Genomic DNA, 23,512 nt, shown 5'->3' on the forward strand with positions numbered 1-23,512 from the left:
CTAAGCTGGCAAAGCTTGAATCTGGTAAGTGATGTCCCTTGAAGGTTCTGGAACACAAGAGCAATGGGATGAAGTCCGTCTTAAAATCAGGCTCTCCTGAGCCCATGTATGTTAGCACAAAGTTGGTTATCTGCTTAAGTGCTCCAAAAGTGATCTAGATAAAACGTATACCGAGTTTTGTCCTCTTGCTATAACCGGAAACTTCCTAGGATGCTTCCTCTGGCATGGACATAGATCATCTCAATCTCTGCTTTGCCCATGCTGTTACCCATGCTCTTTAATTTTTCAGTCACTTCAACACTTCCTGGTTGACAGTCCAGAGTTTCAGAAACCACTGACTCTCCAGACACCACCTTTCACTGGGTACCACACTGGCATGTTTTTCTACTTAACACTTTACTACTCTACAAGACACGGATAATGTGTGAGAACTTACATGGTGGTGTCATAATATTAAAACGAAAAGTTTGTACAGAAATATAAAAAGGTTTTCTTCCAAGACAAGTAATAGTAGGAATGTTTTAACTTCAACTAGGAAACTTTCCCCAAGGGTGAAAAATAACAAAAACATTTAGTCCATTAATGAATTGTAATTTTGTATCTTCCAATCAGCACATTGTAATTGTTAACATCAGTTATCAAATGCACGTTTGTCTGTTCTCCAAGTTCAGTAGTTTGCTTTTTTTTTTTTTTTTTTTTTTTGAGCTGGAGTGTCACTGTCACCAGGCCAGAGTGCAGTGGTGCAATCTCGGCTCAATGCAACTTCCGCCTTCCGGGTTCAAGCGATTCTCCTGCCTCAGCCTTCCGAGTAGCTGGGATTACAGGCACGATGCCCAACTAATTTTTGTATTTTTAGTAGAGAGAGGGTTTCACCATGTTGTCCAGGATGGTGTCGACCTCTTGACCTCATGATCCGCCTGCCTCAGCCTCCCAAAGTGTTGGGATTACAGGCGTGAGCCACCATGCCCGGCCTTGCCTTTTTTCTTAAAACTGAACTGTATCTCTGGCGGGGGGCACTGGTTCACTCCCTACATGACAGCCAGCTCCCCTCACCCAGCATGTCCTTTGATAACCCCATCACTCCCCAGTCCAGGGTCTCATCCACACTCAGTCTAGGCTTTGGTTAGCCTCCATGGAATCAGGTAGTCACCAACCACGCAGCATATGAACTTCATCCACAAAAGACCACAATTTGCTTTATCAAGTCTGATCATTGCAACAAGTCTTTTTGTAACAAAAAATCTCCTTGAGAGCAAATCACTAAATGTTCAGTGATGGAGAAGACACCAAGTAAATACACTGCCGAATAAAGATGTCATTTATCCTCTCACAAAGTACAATCCTTAGTATTTCTTCTGAGAGTGATAAAGTTAGCTTGTGTCTTGTGTTATAAAGGAATGTTTTAACTTCAACTAAGAGACTTTCCCCAAGGGTGAAGAAAGTAACAAAAATATTTAGTCCATTAATCGAATTGTAATTTTGTATCTTCCACACAGTACATTGTAATTATTACATCAGTTATCAAATGCACATTTGTCTGTTCTCCAAGTTCAGTAGTTAGCCTTTTTCTTAAAACTGAACTCTATCTATGGCAAGGTTTTCCATTCATAGACAGCTTGAATTTAGCTGGATGTATTATAGACTGTATGAAGCAACTCTTGTACCACTGAGGGCCTGCCCTCTGCCTGAGACTGTGGAATGTGATCTATGGGGCTGGGGGTGCATGAATGACATACAAATGATGAGTAGTTACTAGTGAGAGTAATTCTACTATGTAGAATGAAAACAGGAATGGTTAAGTCATTTTGAAGAGAATGAATTAACGATGCATTGCAAATACATTAGATTTTAATCTTTAATATCTAACATTATTGCTTTAGGAAATTATTTCCCTGAACCAAGAATACAATGCTAATTGCATAAAAACATACACATATAAAAAGTAGTTCTCCATTTTCCCAGGAAAAAATCCAAGTATAACTTCTAGAATAGTTAAGTTTCTTATTTTAATTATAGTTAATGTCTTGGTCATCTCATTTATTAGCTCTGCAACTTACATATTTAAAGAAACGTTATTAGACAACCGTTACAATTTATAAATGTAAGGTGCCATTATTGAGTAAATATATTCCTCCATGATTGGATGTGTCCCTTCTCCCACCAACGAACGAAGCAGCAACATACATTAGTTTAATTTTATTAGTAGATGATACACTGCTGCAAATGCTAATTCTCTTCTCCATCCCCATGTTGATTTTGTGTATATGTGTGAGTTGGTTAGAATGCATCAACAATCTAACAATCAACAGCAAGATGAGCTAGGCTTGGGCTTTCGGTGAAGATTGACTGTGTCTGTCTGAATCAAGTGATCTGACCTATCCTCGGTAGCAAGAACTCTTCGAACGGCTTCCTCAAAGGCTGCTGCCACATTTGTGGCATCTTTTGCACTCGTTTCAAAGTAAGGATAGTCGCCGTTATCCCTGCACCAAGCTTGGGCTTCTTCTGTAGACACCTGCCGTTCGCTTATGTCAATCTTGTTACCCAGAATCACAAAAGGAAAGCTGTCAGGCTCTTTCACATCTGCATAATATATGAATTCTTTCTTCCAGTTACTTAAGTTCTGGAAGCTTTGTGAATCATCGACACTAAAAGTAAGCAGGCAGCAGTCAGAACCTCTGTAAAATGGCGTCCTCAGGCTTCGGAATCGCTCCTGACCTGCCGTGTCCCAAATCTGCATGGTAACAAAATGTCCATCCACTTCCAAATCTTTATTTAAAAATTCCACACCTATTGTATGGAAAAGCTGGGTATCAAACTTATTAGTTACATATCTGTTCATAAGTGAACTCTTACCAACTCCACCATCTCCAAGGAGAATTACTTTAAAAAGTGATGATTTTCCTGCCATTGTTAATCTCAAGACCTTCAAGAACCCTGTAAAATAAAAAGGCACCATTACATTCCTTTATACCTACACATTCTTCTACATGATTCTGTGAATATCAGCATTTAACTGAAATAAAACATACAGCCCCAGGGAATACCTAATAAGACTTCTTGTTTACTGAGCACTTAGCCATGTGCGGCTATTAGTCTACCATTATTCTCTGAAACAGCTGGGAAGGGCTCACTCTTCCCCTTTCTCTGGTCACAGTTGACTGTGAAGCTGGCACTCAAGCTCAAGTGTGACCCCAAAGCCCTTGCTCTGAACCTTTACTCTATGATAAGCCCCTCTCTGTTCATAGTAAGCCCCACCACCATTTGTTAGAGATGGGTAGGGGATCAAAGTTCGCATGGTTTTTTGTTTTGTTTTGTTTTGTTTTTTGAGACAGGATCTCGCTGTCACTCAGGCTGGAGTGCAGTGGGACCATCTTGGCTTACTGCAGCCTTGAACTCCCAGGCTCAAGCAATCCTCCAGCCTCAGCCTCCCAAGTAGCTGGAACCACAGGTGCACACCACCATGCCTTGCTCATTTTTCTATTTTTTGTAGAGACAGGGTCTCAACCATGTTACCCAGGCTGGCTTCAAACTCCTCCACCCAAGCAATCCACCTGTCTTGGCCTCCCAAAGTGCTGGGACTACAGGCGTGAGCCACCGTGCCCGGCCCATGTGTTTCTCTTAACAACTTCAAACAGCCCTTCAGTGCACAGTTGTGGTGTTCACTGATGGCCTCTCTCGTACCAGGGACTTTCTCTACTACTTCCTACGACCCCTTCCCTTTCTCTCTTCAGACACAGGTGCTGTTAACCAGGAAAGCCAGAGACAGAAGCTGACTTATCCTGCTGTGAAATAAAATATAAAGCAATCACTGAGTAAATGTACTTTATTCTCTTCATTAAGAACACTATTTTTAATTTGTTCAAATTAATGTCAGCAGCAATGGAATTTTTACTTTAATATAATCTAGTACATTCTACCCACAAGATTCACTTGGGCAGTTCAAACACTTAAGGAACATGAGACTGTGCTGGTACTTGTGTGTTTTGAGGAGGAATGAAATAAATCTTAAATGAAAATGTGGTACTATATATGTTCTTTAGAAGTCCTGTGGCAGGATTAAAAACTTTACTACACTACAAGAGCCAGCCTGTGGGGGGTGAGATTTCAGATGCCTGTTGACAGACAGCTACTTCTAGGTGCTGGTGGGAGCACAGTTCCTGATTAATCCTTCTGTTTACATTTTTATTGTGGAAAATTTAAAACATATACAAAATGTCTATATAATGAGTATAATACAATGAGCTCCCATGAACTCTAAACCCAGCTTCACCAATTATCAACTTATGGCAAATCTTGTTTCCTCCATAACTCCTCCAACTCTCCCTTCTCCCCAGTTATTTCAAATCAGATTATATCATTTAATCTGTACTTTAGTATTAAATGGTTTTTAAGTATACTAAAATGTATATAAGAAAATATTAGAGAAGCACTGTACAACAGAATTTGATGCAACAATGGAAATGTCCAATATAGCAGCCACTTAGCCGCATGTGACTGTTGAACACCTGACATGTGGTTGATGGAAGTGAAAGACCGCATTTTAAATTGTATTCGATTTTAACTAAATAGCCACATTTAATGAGCCAATTGCTGTACTGGAGAGCACAGATCTAGAACAAATTTGGTCAATAACCTTAATAGGAAAGTAGGTATTATGAATCCCTCAATGGGAAGGCAATAAAGACATGAATAATAATTGTTATATTGACCAGGATGAATTTGTAAAATCACTGCAGAAAACATTATCTGGCTGTCTCCTGGTTATATGCAATGTGAGCAACTATAGTATAACTGAACACTTCCTGTAACATGTAGGAATTCTGCATTTCTAACTACACGCTCCACTGTTCTGATAAAAACCTTGTAGCAGCTTGTATAATGAGAAATTAAATGAATGGGAAAATATTATTAAAAAATGATGGGACATACCTTAGTCCCTACCTCTTACTGGTTCTTTCAAATTACTACTACAGGCCAGGCAGAGTGGCTCACACCTGTAATCCCAGCACTTTGGGAGGCCGAGGCGGGCAGGTCACTTGAGGTCAGGAGTTTGAGACCAGCCTGGCCAACATCGTGAAACCCTGTCTCTACTAAAAATACAAAAAAAAAAAAAAAAATTAGCAGGACGTGGTGGCGAGTACCTGTAGTCCCAGGTACTTGGGAGGCTGAGGCAGGATAATCCCTTGAACCTGGGTGGCAGAGGTTGCTGTGAGCTGAGATCACACTACTGCACTCCAGCCTAGGTGACAAAGCAAGACTCCATCTCAAAAAAACAAAACAAATTAATACTACAGTAATTACTACTATAATATTTATACAATTTAAACTGTCCAACACAAGTGTGTGGCAGTTAAGGTGCACACCTTTTGAGAGACTTTTTCAATTTCAAATGTATTGCTCTACTCAATATCCAGACTAAATTAACGTTAAAGAGGAAACTGAAACAGTCCCAAGCCCCTTACTTTCCTGACATAGGTAACAATGTGCTAAACTGGCTGCTTTAATTCTTTGGCATCTTTGCTTCAACAACTTCAACTTAAAGAGAAAAGACTGAAAACCATAAAAGCAAACCAAGTATTTTGACATAGGGGAACCGTCTATCTAATGTCTCCTCAGAATTCTTCAGTGGGTTGTTTCCCAGAGAAGGCAAGACACCTGGCTCCTGCTCTTGGCCAGCCTCACTCTAGCCACCTCCCCTCTCACAGCCTCTGCTTCAGTCATTCTGAGTGCAACAGCACACGGAACTAAAATTCAATTCCACTCGCTCAGCACACCCTACACTCTCTTGCCTCCTCCCTGGCATATGCTGCTCCTTGCTGGTGACCACCCAACGAACCACTGTCCCTTTAGAACTGCTCAGCATGGTCATCGCCTCCACTGGGAACCCTGCCCCAGCAACTCTCCCAATGTTTTTCCTTTCACACAATTTCCATGTTGTGTTATGAGAGTACAACAGACATCATTTATTCCAATATTTTAGTAAGTCTCTACTGATGTAACTGCCTTATCAGACACAAAGTTTTACCGTACATCACTGAATTTTTAGCATCTTTATATCAAATTACAAACCAGATCATGCAATCTAACAAACCCCACCCAGACTACTGGTTGCATATATCTATTAAATTAAGTTTTAGAAATTCCTTGAAAGTGGTAATTTATAATTTTATCAAGACACTTTGATAGTTCTTTTCTTTTTTCATAATAATGTAGGACTTCCTAATTTGTCTCATTCTGACCAAATGAATTTGGGGTATGCCAACCCCACCAGGAAACAGAGTATAGGGTACAATTTTTTACATTTTCCATCTACAGTTTGAGGCCTACCATATATTCCCATTTGGGAATATATTTGCATTTGCCAAAATAATTTCTACATGAATATCTCTCTAACTGTAGAGTTGTATAAAAACACACATGGTGATATAAATAATTGTACACACCATCTTATTTACCAATGACATCTAACAAAAGCCAGTTTCATTCGATCTACCCATAATATAATCACAATCAGCTTACAGACATTAAAAATATTATTTTTTTCTTTAAAAACAGTAAAATCCTTTGAAATTTCTTTAGTATAAGTTAAATAAAGGGATCCTACTACGTTATTTTCAAAATTTGCCTAAAAAGGTAATGTGAAGTCTCTTATACTTCACAGTTTAAAATGACTGTCCAAAGACAATTTTCGCCAAGGTTAAAACATTAGTAATTCTGCTAAATTCTATGAAGAAATCTGAATAAGGGGCCAGGAGCAGTGGCTCATGCCTGTAATCCCAGCACTTTGGGAGGCTGAGGCGGGCAGATCACTTGATGTCAGGAGTTCGAGACCAGCCTGGCCAACATGGTGAGACTTCATCTCTACTAAAAATACAAAAATTAGCCAGGTGTGGTAGCGCATGCCTGGAATCCCAGCTACTCAGAAGGCTGAGGCATGAGAATTGCTTGAACCCGAGAGGCGGAGGTTGCAGTGAGCCAAGATTGCGCCACTGCACTCTAGCCTGGGTGACACAGCTAGACTCTATCTTAAAAAAAAAAAAGAAATCTATATAAGAAAAGCATATTACATAGGTCATAAATTTCACCTGAATTTAATTGTTCAAGCATCATTATCTACAAAGAAAAAAAATTAGAAAACTCACCTTAACAGTGTATGTTTTCATAATTTTGAGAGTAAAATGAAGAATTAAAATGTTAAAGTACAGTATCTGACTTCTATTAGCAGCCAGATTAACTTAAAAGAAAAACCTGAATACTTTCCATAACCTTTCTCAGTCCAAAAAAGTCCTACAATCAAATATTCTACTTTAATCATTACGTTTTTCAAGAAGTTTTTCATCTATCCATCTTGTTTTCTAAGTTTCACATTCAGAGACAGATATGAAATTATATCAAGAGGAAATGTACAATATTTCATTCATTCTTTAAAACCTGCCGAATTTTTGGGTGGCTGAGAATGAGTCATATTCCAGAGAATAAAATGAAGATAACACAAAAGGGAAGACAAAAGGGCCATGTGAGGGAGGGGCACCAACATGATACAGGAAAGGTCAGGCTAAGGCTCAAGGGAGCCCAGCTTCCAGGCAGCCAAGGCAAAAATGAAAACGCTCTTGTTTCTGTGCAAATCAAAGCACACTCAGAAAAGAGAACTTGTTCCTGGCACCAAATGCCATGAGCACAGCCCCATGGGCGAACTATTTAACATCCTGAATCCTCATGGGAACAACAGTGACAGCAGTACCTACCTCCTAGGGTTGTTGAGAAGATGCACTCAAACAACAGAGGAAAAGTGTTTCATCACAGTGCCAGGCTCATTACAGGAGTGCAAGAGTGTCTGTGAAATGAATACATGAATAAGTCTTCACTGGCAGTTTTACAGACAGGTTCTTTTTATGGTTCTTTTATTACCTTCAGTAATGGCAACAGGCAGAACAAATTAGAGGACGATATAGGCCTACACTAGGAAGCTGAAGGATCCTAGTCCTAGAGTCCAAATTCAATGTCAAGGTCTCCCAGTGATCACTATGTGTAACTGTGCTAAAGTACTAGCCTCTATTGGTCTGAACCAAAGGTTTCAACCACCCTCCCCACCCACCACTTTTTAAAGCAAAGGGCATTTTTGTGGGACTTACATATAGCAGTCCTTAATTTATAAAATACAATTAATAATAAAATGAGACACTTCAAAATCCTGACATTTGGGGTTGAAGATGCAACAACAATAGCAGCTAGCATTAAGCCCGGTATGTTATGCAAGCTACAACACTGTGTTTATTCCTCACAAGTCTCTTAGTATCTATTACACATGAGGATACTGACTCAGAGAGGTTACATGCATGGTCAAGGTCACACACCTAGTGAAAGGCGGGGGTAAGATATGAACATGGCCAACTGACTCTAAAGCCCAGGCACTTAACCCACTAGGCTACGTCAATCCCAACTGCCTATGCATCTGTTTCTGAGGTTCTACTGTTGTTGCTGCAGGTAGAATGAAAATAAGCAATTGCAAATGGTAAGAATCTTTCAACCACTTGCTTTATTTCAAAATCTGCTCAAGAACAAGATTAACCCGACAGAACCAGTAATCTCCAATCTTACTGACATGTAGCATAAAGCACATGTGTCTATGCTTTATTAGAGTTTAAGTAGTTTAAAACATGTTTTACATGAAATGAGTCAAATTTTGCAGAAGCTTACCATTTGGTAGAACGACTGGGAAAGTAATTTTTCAGTAAGTATTTAGTGAGTGCCTGCTATGAGCCAGACCCTGAAGATACAAGCCACACATACAGTCCCAAGTTTGTGGAGCTTATAGTTGGGCGAAGGTGACATCCACATACAAATGCATTTAAGTCACAACTGTACCTCATAAAATGAGAGGTATATAGTATAAAGTACAACTATTCACACTCAGCCAAAAATCAAAGAACAACTTAAAATAGTGCAAGGGATTCTGCCCACCATCTCCCTCAGTGAGTGAGATGCACAATGTGTAAACCTGGGCCTCTCTCAATCAGACTCAGATTCCCCATGCCACTATCTTACGGAGCTGCCTGAGTCCATGAGAGTTCAGCCACCTGGGGGACTTAATTTACATGCAAACATGATCCTGTAACACAAGCCAACTATTTCACTTGCTAAGCTGCAGTTAAGGAAAAAGAGGTAACTTCCAACATCGGAGGGAAACTAGGCTGTGTTAATGAGAGACTGTACATCGGTTTCTAGTGTGATGCTTCCAAAGCAATGTCTCCATGATCATTTTAGCCATGTGCTGCCATGAGAACACAGCCCTCACGAAAGTCTGATTCTGCTGGAGGGGATCTGACCCAGGGGAAGTAGGTGTGACCACAGATTAAGCTCAGCAAGAGCAAGAAAAAACTATGAGAAAAGAGGAGGGAGCAGGAACCAGAAAGTGGGACCAATCCATGCCAAAGAAGCCTGGCTCTGGCATGAACTGGGAGACTTCAAGGTAGGCCCGAGCACCTGGAGGCTGGAGAGTGAAGAGTATGCTACAAAGACGGGACTGAAGGAAGAGGCCCAGGAGCAGGGAGGGGAGTAGAAGCCACGGGAAGGATTTCTGCCTGTACTCTAGGAATGATGGGGAGTCTCTGAAATAGCTTCAGCAGTGGGTGACCTGGTCAGATAAGGAGTCCAGAAAGCTAACTGGATGCAGTGGGAGAAGGGCTGTGGGTGAGGTGGGGAGGAAGGCCCTGGACAAGCTGGGATGGATGCCGCTACGATCCCTCTCCACTACTAACAGTGTCAGCTAGGCTTACGACTGAAAATTGAGGTGGCTGTACCTCACACTTGATCCTCCAGTAAGATATTTACTATATGACTTCATGCTTTACCTTGTTCACGTTCAAATCCCTGGCCCTTTACCTGTCTAACTCCTAGTCACCTGTGCGGATGTAGCTAGACCTCATCTCCCGAACACCTACTGGACATCTCCAACTGAACCCCCTTCCTCGACACTCCTAACCACCCTGTGCGTGCCTCCACCATTTACCATAAGGAATTCTGTAACTGACATGTCTACTATGTCTAGTAAAAATGAAACATGCTCTCTTAAAAAACTCACATGGATATGTACTATACAATTACAGAAATGTCCATACATTTTTGAGTTGTCAATGTTTTAGATTGCACCAAAAAAGTGCATACCCATACTATTATCAAACCACCTTCCCCTAAAAAGAAAGAAAATGTCCATCAATTGATGAATGGATAAATAAAATGCAGCATACATCCATGCAATGCTGTAATGTAGACAAACCTCAAAAACATTATGCTAAGTGAAGGAAGTCAGAACAAAAGCCTACCTACTATATGATTCCATTTATATAAAATGTTCAGAATAGGCAGATATGGAGACAGTAGATTCATTGCTGCCAAGGGATGGGGCGGGGGGCGGTGGCAGGTAAAGGAGGAGTGATTGCTAATTGGTATGCGGTTTTTTTTGGAGGGAGGTAATAAAAACATTCTGGAATTAGATAGTAATGATGGTTGTACAACTCTGTGAATATACTATAAACACCAGTGAATTGTATACTTTAAAAGGGTGAATTCGGCCAGGTGCCGTGGCTCACACCTGTAAACCCAACACTACGGGAGGCCAAGGCAGGCAGACCACTTGAACTCAGGAGTTTGAGACCAGCCTGGGCTACATGGTGAAACTTCATCTCTACAAAAAATACAAAAATTAGCTGGACGTGGTGGCGCATGCCTGTAGTCCCAGCTACTCGGAAGGCTGAGGTAGGAAGATCACCTGAGCTTGGGAGAGGTCAAGGCTGCAGTGAGCTGTGATCACACCACTGCACTCCAGCCTGGGTGACAGAACGAGACCCTGCCTTGAAAAAAAAAAAAAATTACTGTATGTGAAAATACATACGCAAATCTCCTGAGAATTAAAAATATGACCCTAGAATTGGATTTACACAACTAGAGCTACAAATGTTCTCCTTGTCCCTTCAGCAGCATCCCTTTAAATAACTCATTTACATGTACAACAGACACTACTTTAGGATTCCCATACCACGTGCTGGTACCAACATATGCTGTATGTGTCATACACTAATCCGAATGTAAAGTTGGATAAGCAGGTCACTGGCAGGAAAAAAAATGAACCACATTGCCAGCAGATACCGCAAAATTCAAAAGACGAAAGAACATTTTATATTAACCCTTTCCTTCTTATAACACTATTTTCCCAACTTTTCTATTATGTACTTTTATATTATCAATTGTTCACGAATAGTTATTCAGTAGTACCCTTTTCTTTAGCCTTCTCCAACCCCTTGCTGGCTTCCAAAGCCATACACTACAATAAACCAAGGGGAAGACCAGAAAGCCTCAAGGTCCAAGCATCAAGAATATAATTCTGCTGGCCAGGCACAGTAGCTCATGCCTGTAATCCCAGCACTTTGGGAGGCCGAGATGGGCAGATCACTTGAGCCCAAGAGATCAGGAACCAGCCTGGGCAATATGGTGAAACCCCATCTCTACAAAAAATACACAAATTAGCCAGGTGTGATGGTACATATTTGTAGTTCCAGCTACCTGGGAGGCTGAGGCAAGAGGACCGCTGGAGAGGCGGAGGTTGCACTGAACCGAGATTGTGCCATTGCACTCCAGCCTGGGTGACAGAGTGAGACTCTGTCTCCAAAAAAAAAAAAAGAATATAAATCTCTAATATGACTGTGTATGTGATTGAAGTTAGACTTTTTTTATTGGTCCTGGATCTAATTGTCTCCATTCCTACAGATAACTAAATTCAATTTATTTATTATTTTTATTATACAAGATTTTTGAGCATGGCATTCAAAGAGCTATCCAATATCAGTTACAAGCCTGCACCAATTATATCACTACTACTCACCATCCCCACACCTATCACTGCCATTTTCTGTCCATATCTTTGCTCGGGCTGTTACCTTGGCCTGCGAGGCCCCTCCCTACTTTGATGGCTATGACCATCTTAGTCATCAGAGGCCCAGTCCAGATCACCTCATGTAGGAAGCCAGGGCCGCCCTAGCAACCTAATCTTTCTCTTTTCTTCACTCTCATCATCATTTCCACCTCTTTACAACTCTCATGTACTTATGTTCTAATCACCTTCTGTCTTGTTTCCTAATTACAATGTCAATCCCCTGGGAGGGACACACAACACCTAATTGCATCCATTCACTTGTCCCTTTTTTTGTTCTGCCACTTCTCGTACAATGCTCTACATTTGGTGAGGTGCAAATAAATGCTAAATTGAGAACGAAGAGTGTATTACTTCCTCTTTTATTCTTGTTATTCTATTATTATTCTATTTGTGCTTTCTGTACTTAAAATTCTTTGTTTCTCTATCAGTTCTCCCCGCATTCTATTTTTGAAGTCTATTAAAATGTGTGGGAAGGAACAAAAAAATTGATTCTTACTTGCAATCCCAATGAGAATCCCACTTTAAGCTCCCTGACTGCGACAGGGAGCTGGCAAATGCTGAAAAACAACTACATTCCTTAATAAGCTGCCAAAGGGAGAGCAGGCATCATTTGTAAACTGCCTTCTCAAAACTTGAATTTTAAAACACATATTCTGTAACCCCTCCAAAAACTTAAATTGAATTTATCACTCCTGGTTTAAATTTAGGAACAGATTTTTTTTTTTTTTTGTCAAATTCACAAGTTCCTTTGGATTCACCCTGAATGTCCTACTTAGAGGTGTACGTATCACTTCACTTCACTTCATAGCTTGAGAAAGTGAGGTTCAAAGAAAACCAGGGAAACAAAAGTATGGATAATCTGAAAATTATTTTTGCTGGAGCTGTATTTATTTCCTCATAGCTTAATTTAGGCGTGTCTCACTTAACAGTCTAATTGGTTCCACTGTTTCTAAAAACTTTCTGATTGTCTTACGGAAATTTATGAACAAGAAGCAAGTCAAGGAAAGTCATTACGTCTAATGGGTACCAACTCTACAGCAAGAAGTTACCAAAAAAAATAAAGAAAGAAGTAAGAAAAATACTAGAAAATACCATATTTAGTGTGCAGGAAGAAGCAAAAGAAAGAAAAGGAAATACCATAGGAATAGGCCAACCTGGAGGCAAGACCTGCCAAGGTGAAATAAATTATCTAGTCCTATCTAGTTAATCACTGAGCATTACCTCAAGAACAGGAGGCAGCTAGAGGAGAAAAACTGTATTATCAAACCATACTATCACTATGTCAGAGTACCTCCCCTATTGAAAGAACTTACTTCAATTAAGTAACTTTTTTTGAAGCTGAATCAGCTAATTTAACTTTTAAGAACTATGTTAACTTTTTTCTTAAAACAAGGTACCTCTGTAGGTATGCTAACTAATCACTAACAGTGGTGGGGGTAGTGGGAAGGGAGGAAGTGAGAAGGGCAAAAAAAAGAAAAAAAGAAAAAGAAGACTTAGTTAAGGAACTAAATCTTAAACCATCATGAAACTAGTGCAGCAGGATCCAACAGAGCCTTCTGCAATGATGACAATGTTCTATAATCTGCACTGCCCAATATGGTAGCCACTAACCACATGTGGCTATTGAGCACTGGAAGATAGCTGGTCTAACTGAAGAACTGAACTTTTCATTTAATTTTAACTAGTTTAAATTGCTACATGAGGCTAGTGGGAACTGTGCTGGACAGTGCAGGCCTAGAGTGTGGTTAATTGGGAGTCCATGAAATGAGCTTCAGGGGGAATATACACTCCCTAGAATCACATGTGAAATAAGGATGAGAGCATTGGTGGAGGCTTGTGTGCTTGTGCTTTTTTCCTGGAAAGAACAAAAAAGGTTTCATCAGATCTTAAAGGAGTTTGGACACCAAGAAATGATTGCTACATGCCTGCATCATTTGTATGTTATGTGTGATCCATTTCTGTAGCTCTTAACACCCTTCAAGACTTTTTGTCTTTAGCAGTATTTCCTCTTTCTCTCCCTCACCCATGAGACTTTTATGAATGTTACACTTTGACCATAAACTGTGATAGTTCAGTGAACTGCCTTACTCATGGGAAATTGCTAGTCCTGAGAAGTGAGGATAATGTTTTGATTTTTTGTTTTGCTTAGGTTTTAAGAACCAAGCATAAATCTACCTGCGATAAGGCACTTACCTGTAAAAGGCACTTACAATACTTTGTGACAATAAAGAAAAGAGTGCGCATTGGAAGACAGAATTAAAATGCAAAGACATAGATAAAAGTCACAAGATGAGAACATGGGGAATTAAAGGTAGCTATTTCAGGAAGAAAAACAATTTATGAAAGGAATGAATTTGAACATATATGTCAGAAAAATATATTAAAGCAGCAAAACACAAATCAAAAATGATCTGCAAAGTTCTGCTATCACCTAAAGAAATACTGGTTCTGAGGCCTCCCTTCCAGTTAGATAAGAAACTAAATGTCTTTAATTTACAGCAGACAAAGCCAGGGATTACAGAACTATACAAACTCACTGAGGGGCTCCACAAGGCATGGAGCCACAGCAAAAGGAAACTTCTCGACTGTTAGAAAAGTTAATTACAAGGAGTGAGGATTTCCTAAGAAGATATATTTAAAAAGGGGCAGCTATGTCTGGTATATAGGACTCAACTAGACTAGAGGCTCCCAAATACCATTCTGCAGGGAAGTTGTCACCAGCTCAACACAACAGGCAGCTCTTCATCAAGTTCAGTTTATCCAATGTAACTGTCACTTTGTCAATGATCCCCCAGGTCTGCCCTATCGAAGTGTTGAAACTGACTTTTCTCACAAAAAGCTTTCCAAACCCAGCCTCACTCTGCCCATCACTACCCATTTCTCAATCTGCCTGCAAACCTGATTAACTCTCTGCTCAGCTTATAGGACACCAGGGCTCCCACTCCATCCTTTCCCCTGAGTGTCAGCAAAAGTCACCAAAGACCTCCTAATGGCCAATCCAACGGCTTTTTCTCAGTCCTCATCTGAATGCCCTACGGCACATACAACCCTAAGGTGAATACAGGGAAAAGTTCTTCTCTCAGGACTTTATTGTGTATGTTTCTAGAAAACACCTGCAAGTTTGAACAGCAATTCCACCTGAGGCCCAGCTAGTAGACAGTGAATTCTCTCAGGTGTAGCGATCTGTCTGGATGTGCATGAACTAAAATCTTAGAAGGGTACCCAAGTCTTTTTTCTTTTTTTAAAAGACAGAGTCTCTCTCTACCACCCAGGCTGGAGTGCAGTGGCATGATCATAGCTCACTGCAGCCTCAAACTCCCAGGCTCAAGTGATTCCCCCCACTTCAGGCTCCAGAGTAGCTGGGACTACAGGCACAGACCACCAAGACTGGCTAATTTTTTTTTTATATTTTGTAATGACAAGGTCTCACCATCTTGCCCAGGCTGGTCTTGGAACTCCTGGGCTCAAGCAAGCCTCCCTCCTTGGCCTCCCAAAGTGCTAGGATTACAGGTGTGAGCCACCGCGCCTGGCCTCAAGTGTTTTTTAAAAACAAGTAAGGAAACAGAGGCCTAACTGGGAAAGTGTCTTTCTTACACACAACTAGCTAGAGGCACAGGGGAGACCTTCAAGTCTGAGCCAGGACTCACCACCCATTACTGCATCTATCAGGTCCAAACAGCCTGGCAGTAATCCTCTTGAAAATGTTTCCTAATTGTCCATAAAACCACTCTGATAATAGGTTCTGCTTTCTCTCCTCCTTGGTCCCTTAGCTTTCTAAAACATAGACAGCTCCCTTTCCTGACAAGCTCTTCATGAAGCTATTTCACGAGACTGAAACCCTTACCTGTTTCCAGATGGTATCTCCCCGGGCTATAAAAATCAGTGACTCCTAAAGTCTACCTCTGCATGTCTGGGCCAGACAAGAATTTGCAACCCCTTGTATAATATGTTCATCTGGTACCCTGATGGTAGTTCAAATTCAACATATCTAAAACTGAGCTAATTATTTTCTCCATTTCGAAAATCTCTTTCTTCTTTTCTCTTACGCACTTCATTCAGCCACACATGAAATATGTCCACTTTTCGCACTACCTATTGCTATTGCCTTGCTTGCTCAAATAATAAATGCTATGGCTATAATTATATTAGCAGCCACTATTAACTGAATATCTACTAGGTACCTGGCATACAGCACCTTAAAATCACCTGCAAGTTGGACACTATCATCCATGTTTTATAGATCAGTAAACAAGTCCACAAACTTCCCCAGGTCTAATTAAATAGGGCAGGTCAAGTATGTGTTATCTTCACTCCCACCCAGTGACAGAAAAGGTCTACATAAGGTACAAATCCAAAAAGGACACCAAGAAAGAACAACTGTAGATGCAAGACAGCAACAAAATTTAGAAAGTGGAAAGCAAATGGTCTGGGAGTGACAGAGTGAAGAGACAATGAAACCTAATGCGGAAAGCAGCAGCCAACAATGAGAAAGCTGATTCCCACCAGACAACTGGAAAAGAACTGAACAGCACACGGGCACTTCTTGAGACTTCTCCAGACAGGCCGGGTCCGGAAGCTCAAGGGGTCCCCGAAAGGCTGTAGATTCCATGACCCACATCCTTGTGCCACCTTAGCAGACCCACTTCATAAAGTAGAAAATGGAGAGAAAGCACAAAGGAAAGTGGAGCTGGAGGGACCATCTGCACAGGAAACCTCAACTGCAGTCTCTTTCCTCTGTGTCCCTCCCCTCAGTTTAGCAACTAAAAGGGTAGCATCCCAAAACTGCAAAGCTCTGGGGGAAATGAGGGGCCCAAGGGAAAAGCTTACAGATACTGGAAGGTGGGATGGAGAATTAAAAAGGGACTTTGATGCCTTTTCTCCTTACCGCTAAACCTTGTAGTCCATAAACTAGAGCCAATAATACCAACTTCTAATCCTAAGGTTCCCAAACTGCATGCTGAGGTGCCCCAGAGCATCATGGCAAATTCACAGGGGCAGGGCAGGCTATTTTAAATTCTGAGGGAAACACGGATACTTGACATTTGTAGGGCACCACACTGGAGGGGAGTTAATTAGATTGTGCCGCATTCCTTTCGATGACATAATATCTTCATGAAGCTAGGTTTTCCAAGACTGCTGTGATAAAAATCAAGTACTGGGCACAAATTAAAGTGGATTATGAGGGTGGCAACTGTTTGCTCCCAAACAACCATTTTTAAATGTTATTTAAGAATATTAGCACTCATTCCAAAGAACATTCTGCATTCACCAATGGGTAGTCCTCAGGCAGTTCTGATCTGACTTCCAACCACATTATGTATGTATTTCCAGGTATATACATCTGATCAAATACACAGGTGTGAAACTGCACAGACCAGGGCAGTCACCTAGCTGCATAAACACTCCTATCTGTTAGAGTTCTGCACAGCAAGTTCTAGAAACAGAAGTCTGTAAGGCTTTTTTTCCCCCAGGTTTTTCCAACGCTGAGAACACAGACAGTCTTATTCGCACTAACCTTTCGGAAATTACCTTAGCTTCTGTACCCAAAAATCTAATCCAATTCACACGAACTTGAAATTATACTACAGTAGTCAGTTCAACTCCTTTATACTGCTTTGCTCTCTGTCACACTTGAATAAAGAATGTGGCAATGAAATGAATATGTCCAGTTGTTCTATAGTGTTTCTCCATCCCCTGTCAAACAACAGAATACGTTTGTACAAGTCAGGCCTAAGACAAAAGTGGAGTCTGTGTCCACAGACTCCCAGAGAACTCCTGGAGAATGCAATGAGCTGGCTTCCATGCAGCCAGAATGTGAAGCCGGGACAGCCTGTTTCACTTCTCCGTTTTTTTTCACACCCAGTCTCTCTCCACCTCAGGCAGATCCAGCTGTTACCTTACTTACATTCATTTACATCTATTCATCCTCACTGTACTCATAATAAACAACAGTGTTCCAACGCCTGAACTCATCACGGTCAAAAATTAACAAAAGGATTGGAAAAATCCAGAATGTGGAAATACCCAGAGCACACAGGTTCACAACATGCTCAGTATCAAGAGTCATGTTGAGAAAGAGAGATTTCTCCTCCAAGTTATCTAACTAGCCCTGGCACTCCTGGGCTCTCTGGCAACATGGCCTGGGACCGCCTCCGACCTCCCTCCCCTCTGCCTACACACCTAGGTGGCTCCAGGTCTCCTCCCTCAGGCATCCTCGCCTTCCAATTGCATCATAGCTTTCCGCCAAACTCCCTGAAACATTTTTTGAGTTCACCCTCACTCCTCTATAAAAAAAGTCCTTAATAAATGTTCTCTGTTGATGGCTTACTTAGTCACAAATCCTATTCTCTTACGCTTGGTTTTGACTGATGAGTTTATTATCTATACAGCTTTCAAGTTAGATGCGTTGCCCAAACACACACACTTCCATTTGGCTTACTTCCTCCTGCTGCTTAACTAACACATTGCCTGGGCAGAACTCCTTGGAAGCTAATAATTTGCTGCCTCTACTTTGTGTCATATAATCTCCTAGAGATTATAAAGCACAGCCATCTTATTTTACCCAGAAGGAAATGTGGTGACCTAAGTTGGGCGGAGGAGTAAGCCAATTAATGATCAAACAAGACAACTCTGGCACCAATTTCTCTCGACCCTTCCCAGAATAAAACATGTCACTTTTGTCAGATTCCGTGTGTATGCACTAGCAATCATTTTGAGGTGTGTAACTCAACATCCTCCCTACCCCATAGCAGACAACTCCTGAAGAGGCAGAGAAATCTATTCATCAGCAAAGAACGTGCTGTGTATTGGCATGAGTCAAAAACCAAGCTACCGACAAAAAGATGCCATGTTGATTGCATGAATAACACTCACAGTGATGCCTAAAAAGAGATGCGATCCTTTTTGACTGCTCCAGTCAACCATTCCCTCCCAAAGTTCACCTAATTCTGCCACCAGAATGAAGCAGTACATATTTTGAAAGGTCTGCTCTTAAATAGGCATGAAAATGAAAAAAAAGACTGGAAAACACCAGAAAGTTATGGCAAAGTCATTTAAAAATTCATCATTTATTTCTTGATTCCAGTGACAAAATGCAGGCATAACTATTTCTCTGGTGAGGTGAAATTTAAGGATGAATTTTATGCTCAACAAGAATGGCTTCTCAATTGGATTCTTGTAAATATTCACACGTGGTTAACCGTACAAAACTGTAACAAACACATCAAGTTTTCCCCATTTCATCTAAGTCTGCCCACAGTAAACACCGTGACACAGGTACTTCTGTGCCAAGTGTGGAGTTGTTTTCTTTAATTATTATTATTTTTTTTTTAGCGACAAGGTCTCACTCTATTGCCCAGGCTGGAATGCAGTGGTGCGATCATGACTCACTGTAGCCTTGAACTCCAGGGCTCAAGTCGTCCTTCTGCCTCAGCCTCCAGAGTAGCTGGGACATGCACCACCACACTGAGGTAGGCTAATTTTTTTTTAAGTTTAGTTTTTGTAGAGACGGGTGTCTCACTATGTTGCCCAGGCTGGTCTCAAACTTCTGGGCTCAAGTGATCCTCCTGTGTGGGTCTCCCAAAGCACTGAGATTACAGGCATGAGCCACCACACTCAGCCTGTTTTGTTTTTTTTTTTTAAATGAACACCTGGCCCCTGTCCTTGAGTAGCCCAGGCAATAAATTCTGTTCTAGGATGATGTCAGAACCTAATCTTATGACTGTGATTGGACTGTAAGTTTCAGGAAGGTTAGGACTCCCCACTGCCCTTCTCATCAGCACCTTTGTATCAGTGCCCCACAGGCTGCTCAGACAACTGAAATAATGCAGAAACTAAACTGTCTAAGTCCACTTTAATGGCTCTGAATAGCTCTAAAGTTCTTTTTGTCATTTTTGCCTTAAAACAAAAAACAGATTCTGCTACCAGAAATTATTTGCCCCCTTTATTTATTTATTTATTTTTTGAGATGGAGTCTCACTCTGTCGCCCAGGCTGGAGTGCAGTGGCGTGACCTCGGCTCACTGCAATCTCTGCCTCCCGGGTTCAAGTGATTCTCCTGAATTCAGCCTCCTGAGTAGGTGGCATTACAGGCATCCGCCACCACGCCTGGCTAATTTTTGTATTTTTAGTAGAAACGGGGTTTCACCATGTTGGCCAGGCTGGTCTCGAACTCCTGACCTCGTGATCCACCCACCTCGGCCTCCCAAAGTGCTGGGATTACAGGCGTGAGCCATCGTGCCCAGCCACTCACTCTTTAATCTTTCAAGTAAATATGCTTCTCAGTAGAGAGAATTTTCCCCTGCTCACTGTTAAAATGATGAAGTATCCCAAATAGGAATATGACATTGCATTTGAAAAATTACAAAAGCAGTTGAAATGTAAGCTCTGGGATTACTCGGACTGCTGAAAAGCAAGGTTTCTCAACTGTGGCACTACTGACATTTTGGGCTAGACAGCTCTTTGTTGTGGGGGGCTGTCCTGTAGGTTATAGAATGTTTAGCAGCAAAAATTAAAAATTAAATAACAAAAATAAAAATAAAAAAGAATGTTTAGCAGCATCCCTGGCCTCTACCCACTAGATGTCAGCAGCACCTCCCTTGCCCCCAGGTGTGAACCAAAAATGCCTGCAGACATTGCCAAATATCTCCTAGGAGGACAAAATTGTCCTCTCTTCCACTTGAGAACTATTACTCTAAAATTACCCAGATCTGCTTTGAATCCCCGCTCCACCCCATCACAACCTGGGTCATCTTGGAAAACAGACTGAACCTTCCTATGTCCCCCCCCCAAATTCCTCAACTGTAACATGGAGCTCTTACTGAAGAAATGCTATGAAAATTAAATGAAATGATGTACGTACAGGATTTACACGCACAGAATATTCACCGCGCCAGAAATGAGGGGAGGCTAAAAAAAAAAAAAAATTTCGAGAACTCAAAAATCTTGTCTTTAGGCCTCCAGAGTACTGTAGTCTAGACAGAAGAAATGGTTGAGATAGAAACAAAAAGAGATGAGAGAGGTTGGAAAAGAAGTGATAGAACTAAGGTATTATTCCCCTTATCTCTTAAGAACCCGGCTTGGAGTCAAAGCCAATAGATGTTCTACTTAGTTTTTGCCTATCTACTCTAACATTCCAAATAATAAACGAAAAATATGCCCAGATCCCAAAAGTCTCCAAAAGAGAAACTTTGTAGTATAAACGAGGAATTTACTACAGCAGACACAAAAATACTAAAAGCACCAGACTTCCACAGCATTGTCTTAGATTTAGGAATCCAAATAACACACTGAAGTTCTAGAGAAGCAATCATGATAACTGCATAATCTTCTAAAGGAAAAACTAAAGGCTGGCTTCTTAAAAGTTCCTAACTGAATCGTTCCAGGTTTCTTTATCTCTAGTTTTGCTCCACTGGACAGCTTCTGAGAGTACAGGCAATGTAGGGATTTTCCATTACAATGGTGTCAGAGACCAAAGGACAAACACATTTTTAAAAAAGCAATCAAATTCTGCCCATTGATTTTTATCAGGACGCTAAAATCCTATGAAAAGACTTTGGTCACGTGCCGATTTGGAAACTAGCAGAAAAGTTATTCCTCAAAAGAACTGTAGTCACGAGATGTGTCATCCCTTACAAAAAAAAAAAAAAAAGGCAATACATCCACCAACTATTTATTAAGTTCAGCACGTAAATTTCTCATCTTGCCTTTTTACTTACCGAGTTGGAAGAAAAAAGGGAACGCGATCGTGAAACGTTAGCCAGCGTCTGAATCAGATACTGCCTGCCCCCAAACCTCCTGCAGCCTCTAAGATTGGCTTTACTTTCCGAATTCCTCACCCAAGTGGTCATAAGACATCGAGCAAACACGTTCTGCTTAGGTGGAACTTCAGAGGTCGCCAAAATCAAGTCGTGGGAGCGCCTTTGTTTTCCCTACATTAATCACTCGGGTGTAGGATTTGGTTTGGGGACTGTGGATGTGCGTCCCGGAGTGCTTGGGGAAAGGCTGGCGTGTACGTGTGTTCCCAGGTGACTGGGTGTATTTCTCCGTGTGTATGTGCACGGGTGTCCGGGCTTTTGTATCTCCCTCTCTCCAGTGTTTGTGTGCGTCCCTGTGTCTGTGTGTGTGTGTGTGTGTTTCCGTGCGTCCCTCTCCCCAAAGGTGTGGGGACCCGTCTTTCCTCCTGCGTCAGACAGCAGGCAGGGAGACAACCAGCCGTCCTCGCTCCCGGGGCGGCCTTGTGACCCGCGCTAGCCCCGCGCGCACCGCAACCCACCCCAGCGGCCAGAGGCCCTAGCCGCCCCCTCAGACCCCGACACCCGCGCGCTCCGCCCGGCCCCGAAGGAGTCCTGAGTCCCGCTCACCTCGCGGCCACACGGAAGACGAGCCGGGAGCTCTGAGCCGGCCCGTCTGGGTGCAATGAGGACAGAGAGAGGGTCGGGGACCTGCACAGCAGGAGGCAGCGAAGGTACCGCAGCCAGGTTCCAGGTCCAGCTGCTCCCGTCCAGCGCGGAGGGAACAACATGGCGACGGGCCGGGGCGGGGCGATGAGAAAAAGCAGGGCGGGGCCCCGGGAGGCGGGGCCTGGAAGGCGGGGTCCCGCGGCGGAGGCCCTGGGAGTGGGGCCCGTGGGAGGTGGAGCCGAGGCAGGCGGGGCCTGAATCGTGCTTTTCCTTTGGGTCGATTGCTCCTCAAGTGTCCTCCCGTCTGTGTTCGGGCGAGAGCGAGTACGAAATAACTGTCATTTTGAAAAGTTTACGTAAAGTGGAAATAAACAGACCTCATGAGCACAGTCACAGGATGTCGTGATTACAATGATAAAAACGACTAGGCAAACGGACAAAGAACAAACAGGTAGCTGAAAAATGAAAACAGTTGTGATATTGTGGAAAAACAAGAACTTTTTAAATGAAGCTATTAAAACTTTCCTTTAATCTTGTTAAAATACTGCCTCCGTCATCTCTAAATAGAAAGCGATGGTGCAAAAGTGGTACTGGAGAAGCTCTCCTTAAGTCCTTGCTTTATGTGTGAAGTTGAGTGCATGAATCCTATGATACAGAACCCTGAAAGTGGGAGGGACTCATAGTGACATCTCAATACATTTAATTTGTTTGTGATTTAGTTTGTTTATCAGAAAACCAAATACTGCGTATTCTCACTTATAAGTAGAAGCTAAATGATGAGAACGCATGGTCACATAGGAACAACAGACACCAGGGCCCACTTGAGGGTGGAGGGTATGAGGAGGAAAAGGAGCAGGAAAAAAACTAGGTATCAGGTACTATGCTTGTTACCTGGGTAACTAAATAATCTGTACACCAAGCCCTCGCAACAGGCAGTTTACCTACATGACAAACCTGCACATGTACCCCTAAACCTAAAATAAAAGTTCTTTTAAAAAGATTTAGTCTGTTTATTTTCCAAGACAAAGATCTCACTTTTATGATGTTGGGGCCCACAACAATTTAAATAATCTCCAGTTCTCTGGGGAGTCATTTTCAGGTAATGACTTTTCATTCAGCACTAGAAAGGTCATATTTGAGAAAGTTTCTCACAAATTAAAAAGGCAATTTTAGAATGCTTCTGA

At 41.8% G+C, this 23,512-nt stretch overlaps 1 protein-coding gene across 2 annotated transcripts; it reads right to left on the bottom strand.

Moving 5' to 3' along the window:
- Window positions 1–674: 674 nt before the first annotated feature.
- On the bottom strand, window positions 675–22,459 carry LOC105478142 (RAB9A, member RAS oncogene family). Of its 2 annotated transcripts, XM_011735152.3 has the most exons (3): window positions 22,290–22,459; window positions 7,746–7,834; window positions 675–2,934 (listed from the first exon to the last, which is right to left on the bottom strand). In XM_011735152.3, the coding sequence occupies exon 3, from the start codon at window positions 2,906–2,908 to the stop codon at window positions 2,303–2,305; it is 606 nt and encodes a 201-aa protein (XP_011733454.1). In that variant the 5' UTR covers window positions 2,909–2,934; window positions 7,746–7,834; window positions 22,290–22,459; the 3' UTR covers window positions 675–2,302. The 2 variants fall into 2 exon arrangements, with proteins under 2 accessions (XP_011733454.1, XP_011733455.1); XM_011735153.3 differs by lacking the exon at window positions 7,746–7,834.
- Window positions 22,460–23,512: the final 1,053 nt, after the last annotated feature.

Source organism: Macaca nemestrina, chromosome X (genome assembly GCF_043159975.1).
Source record: "Macaca nemestrina isolate mMacNem1 chromosome X, mMacNem.hap1, whole genome shotgun sequence".
In the NCBI taxonomy this organism is placed as follows: domain Eukaryota; kingdom Metazoa; phylum Chordata; class Mammalia; order Primates; family Cercopithecidae; genus Macaca; species Macaca nemestrina.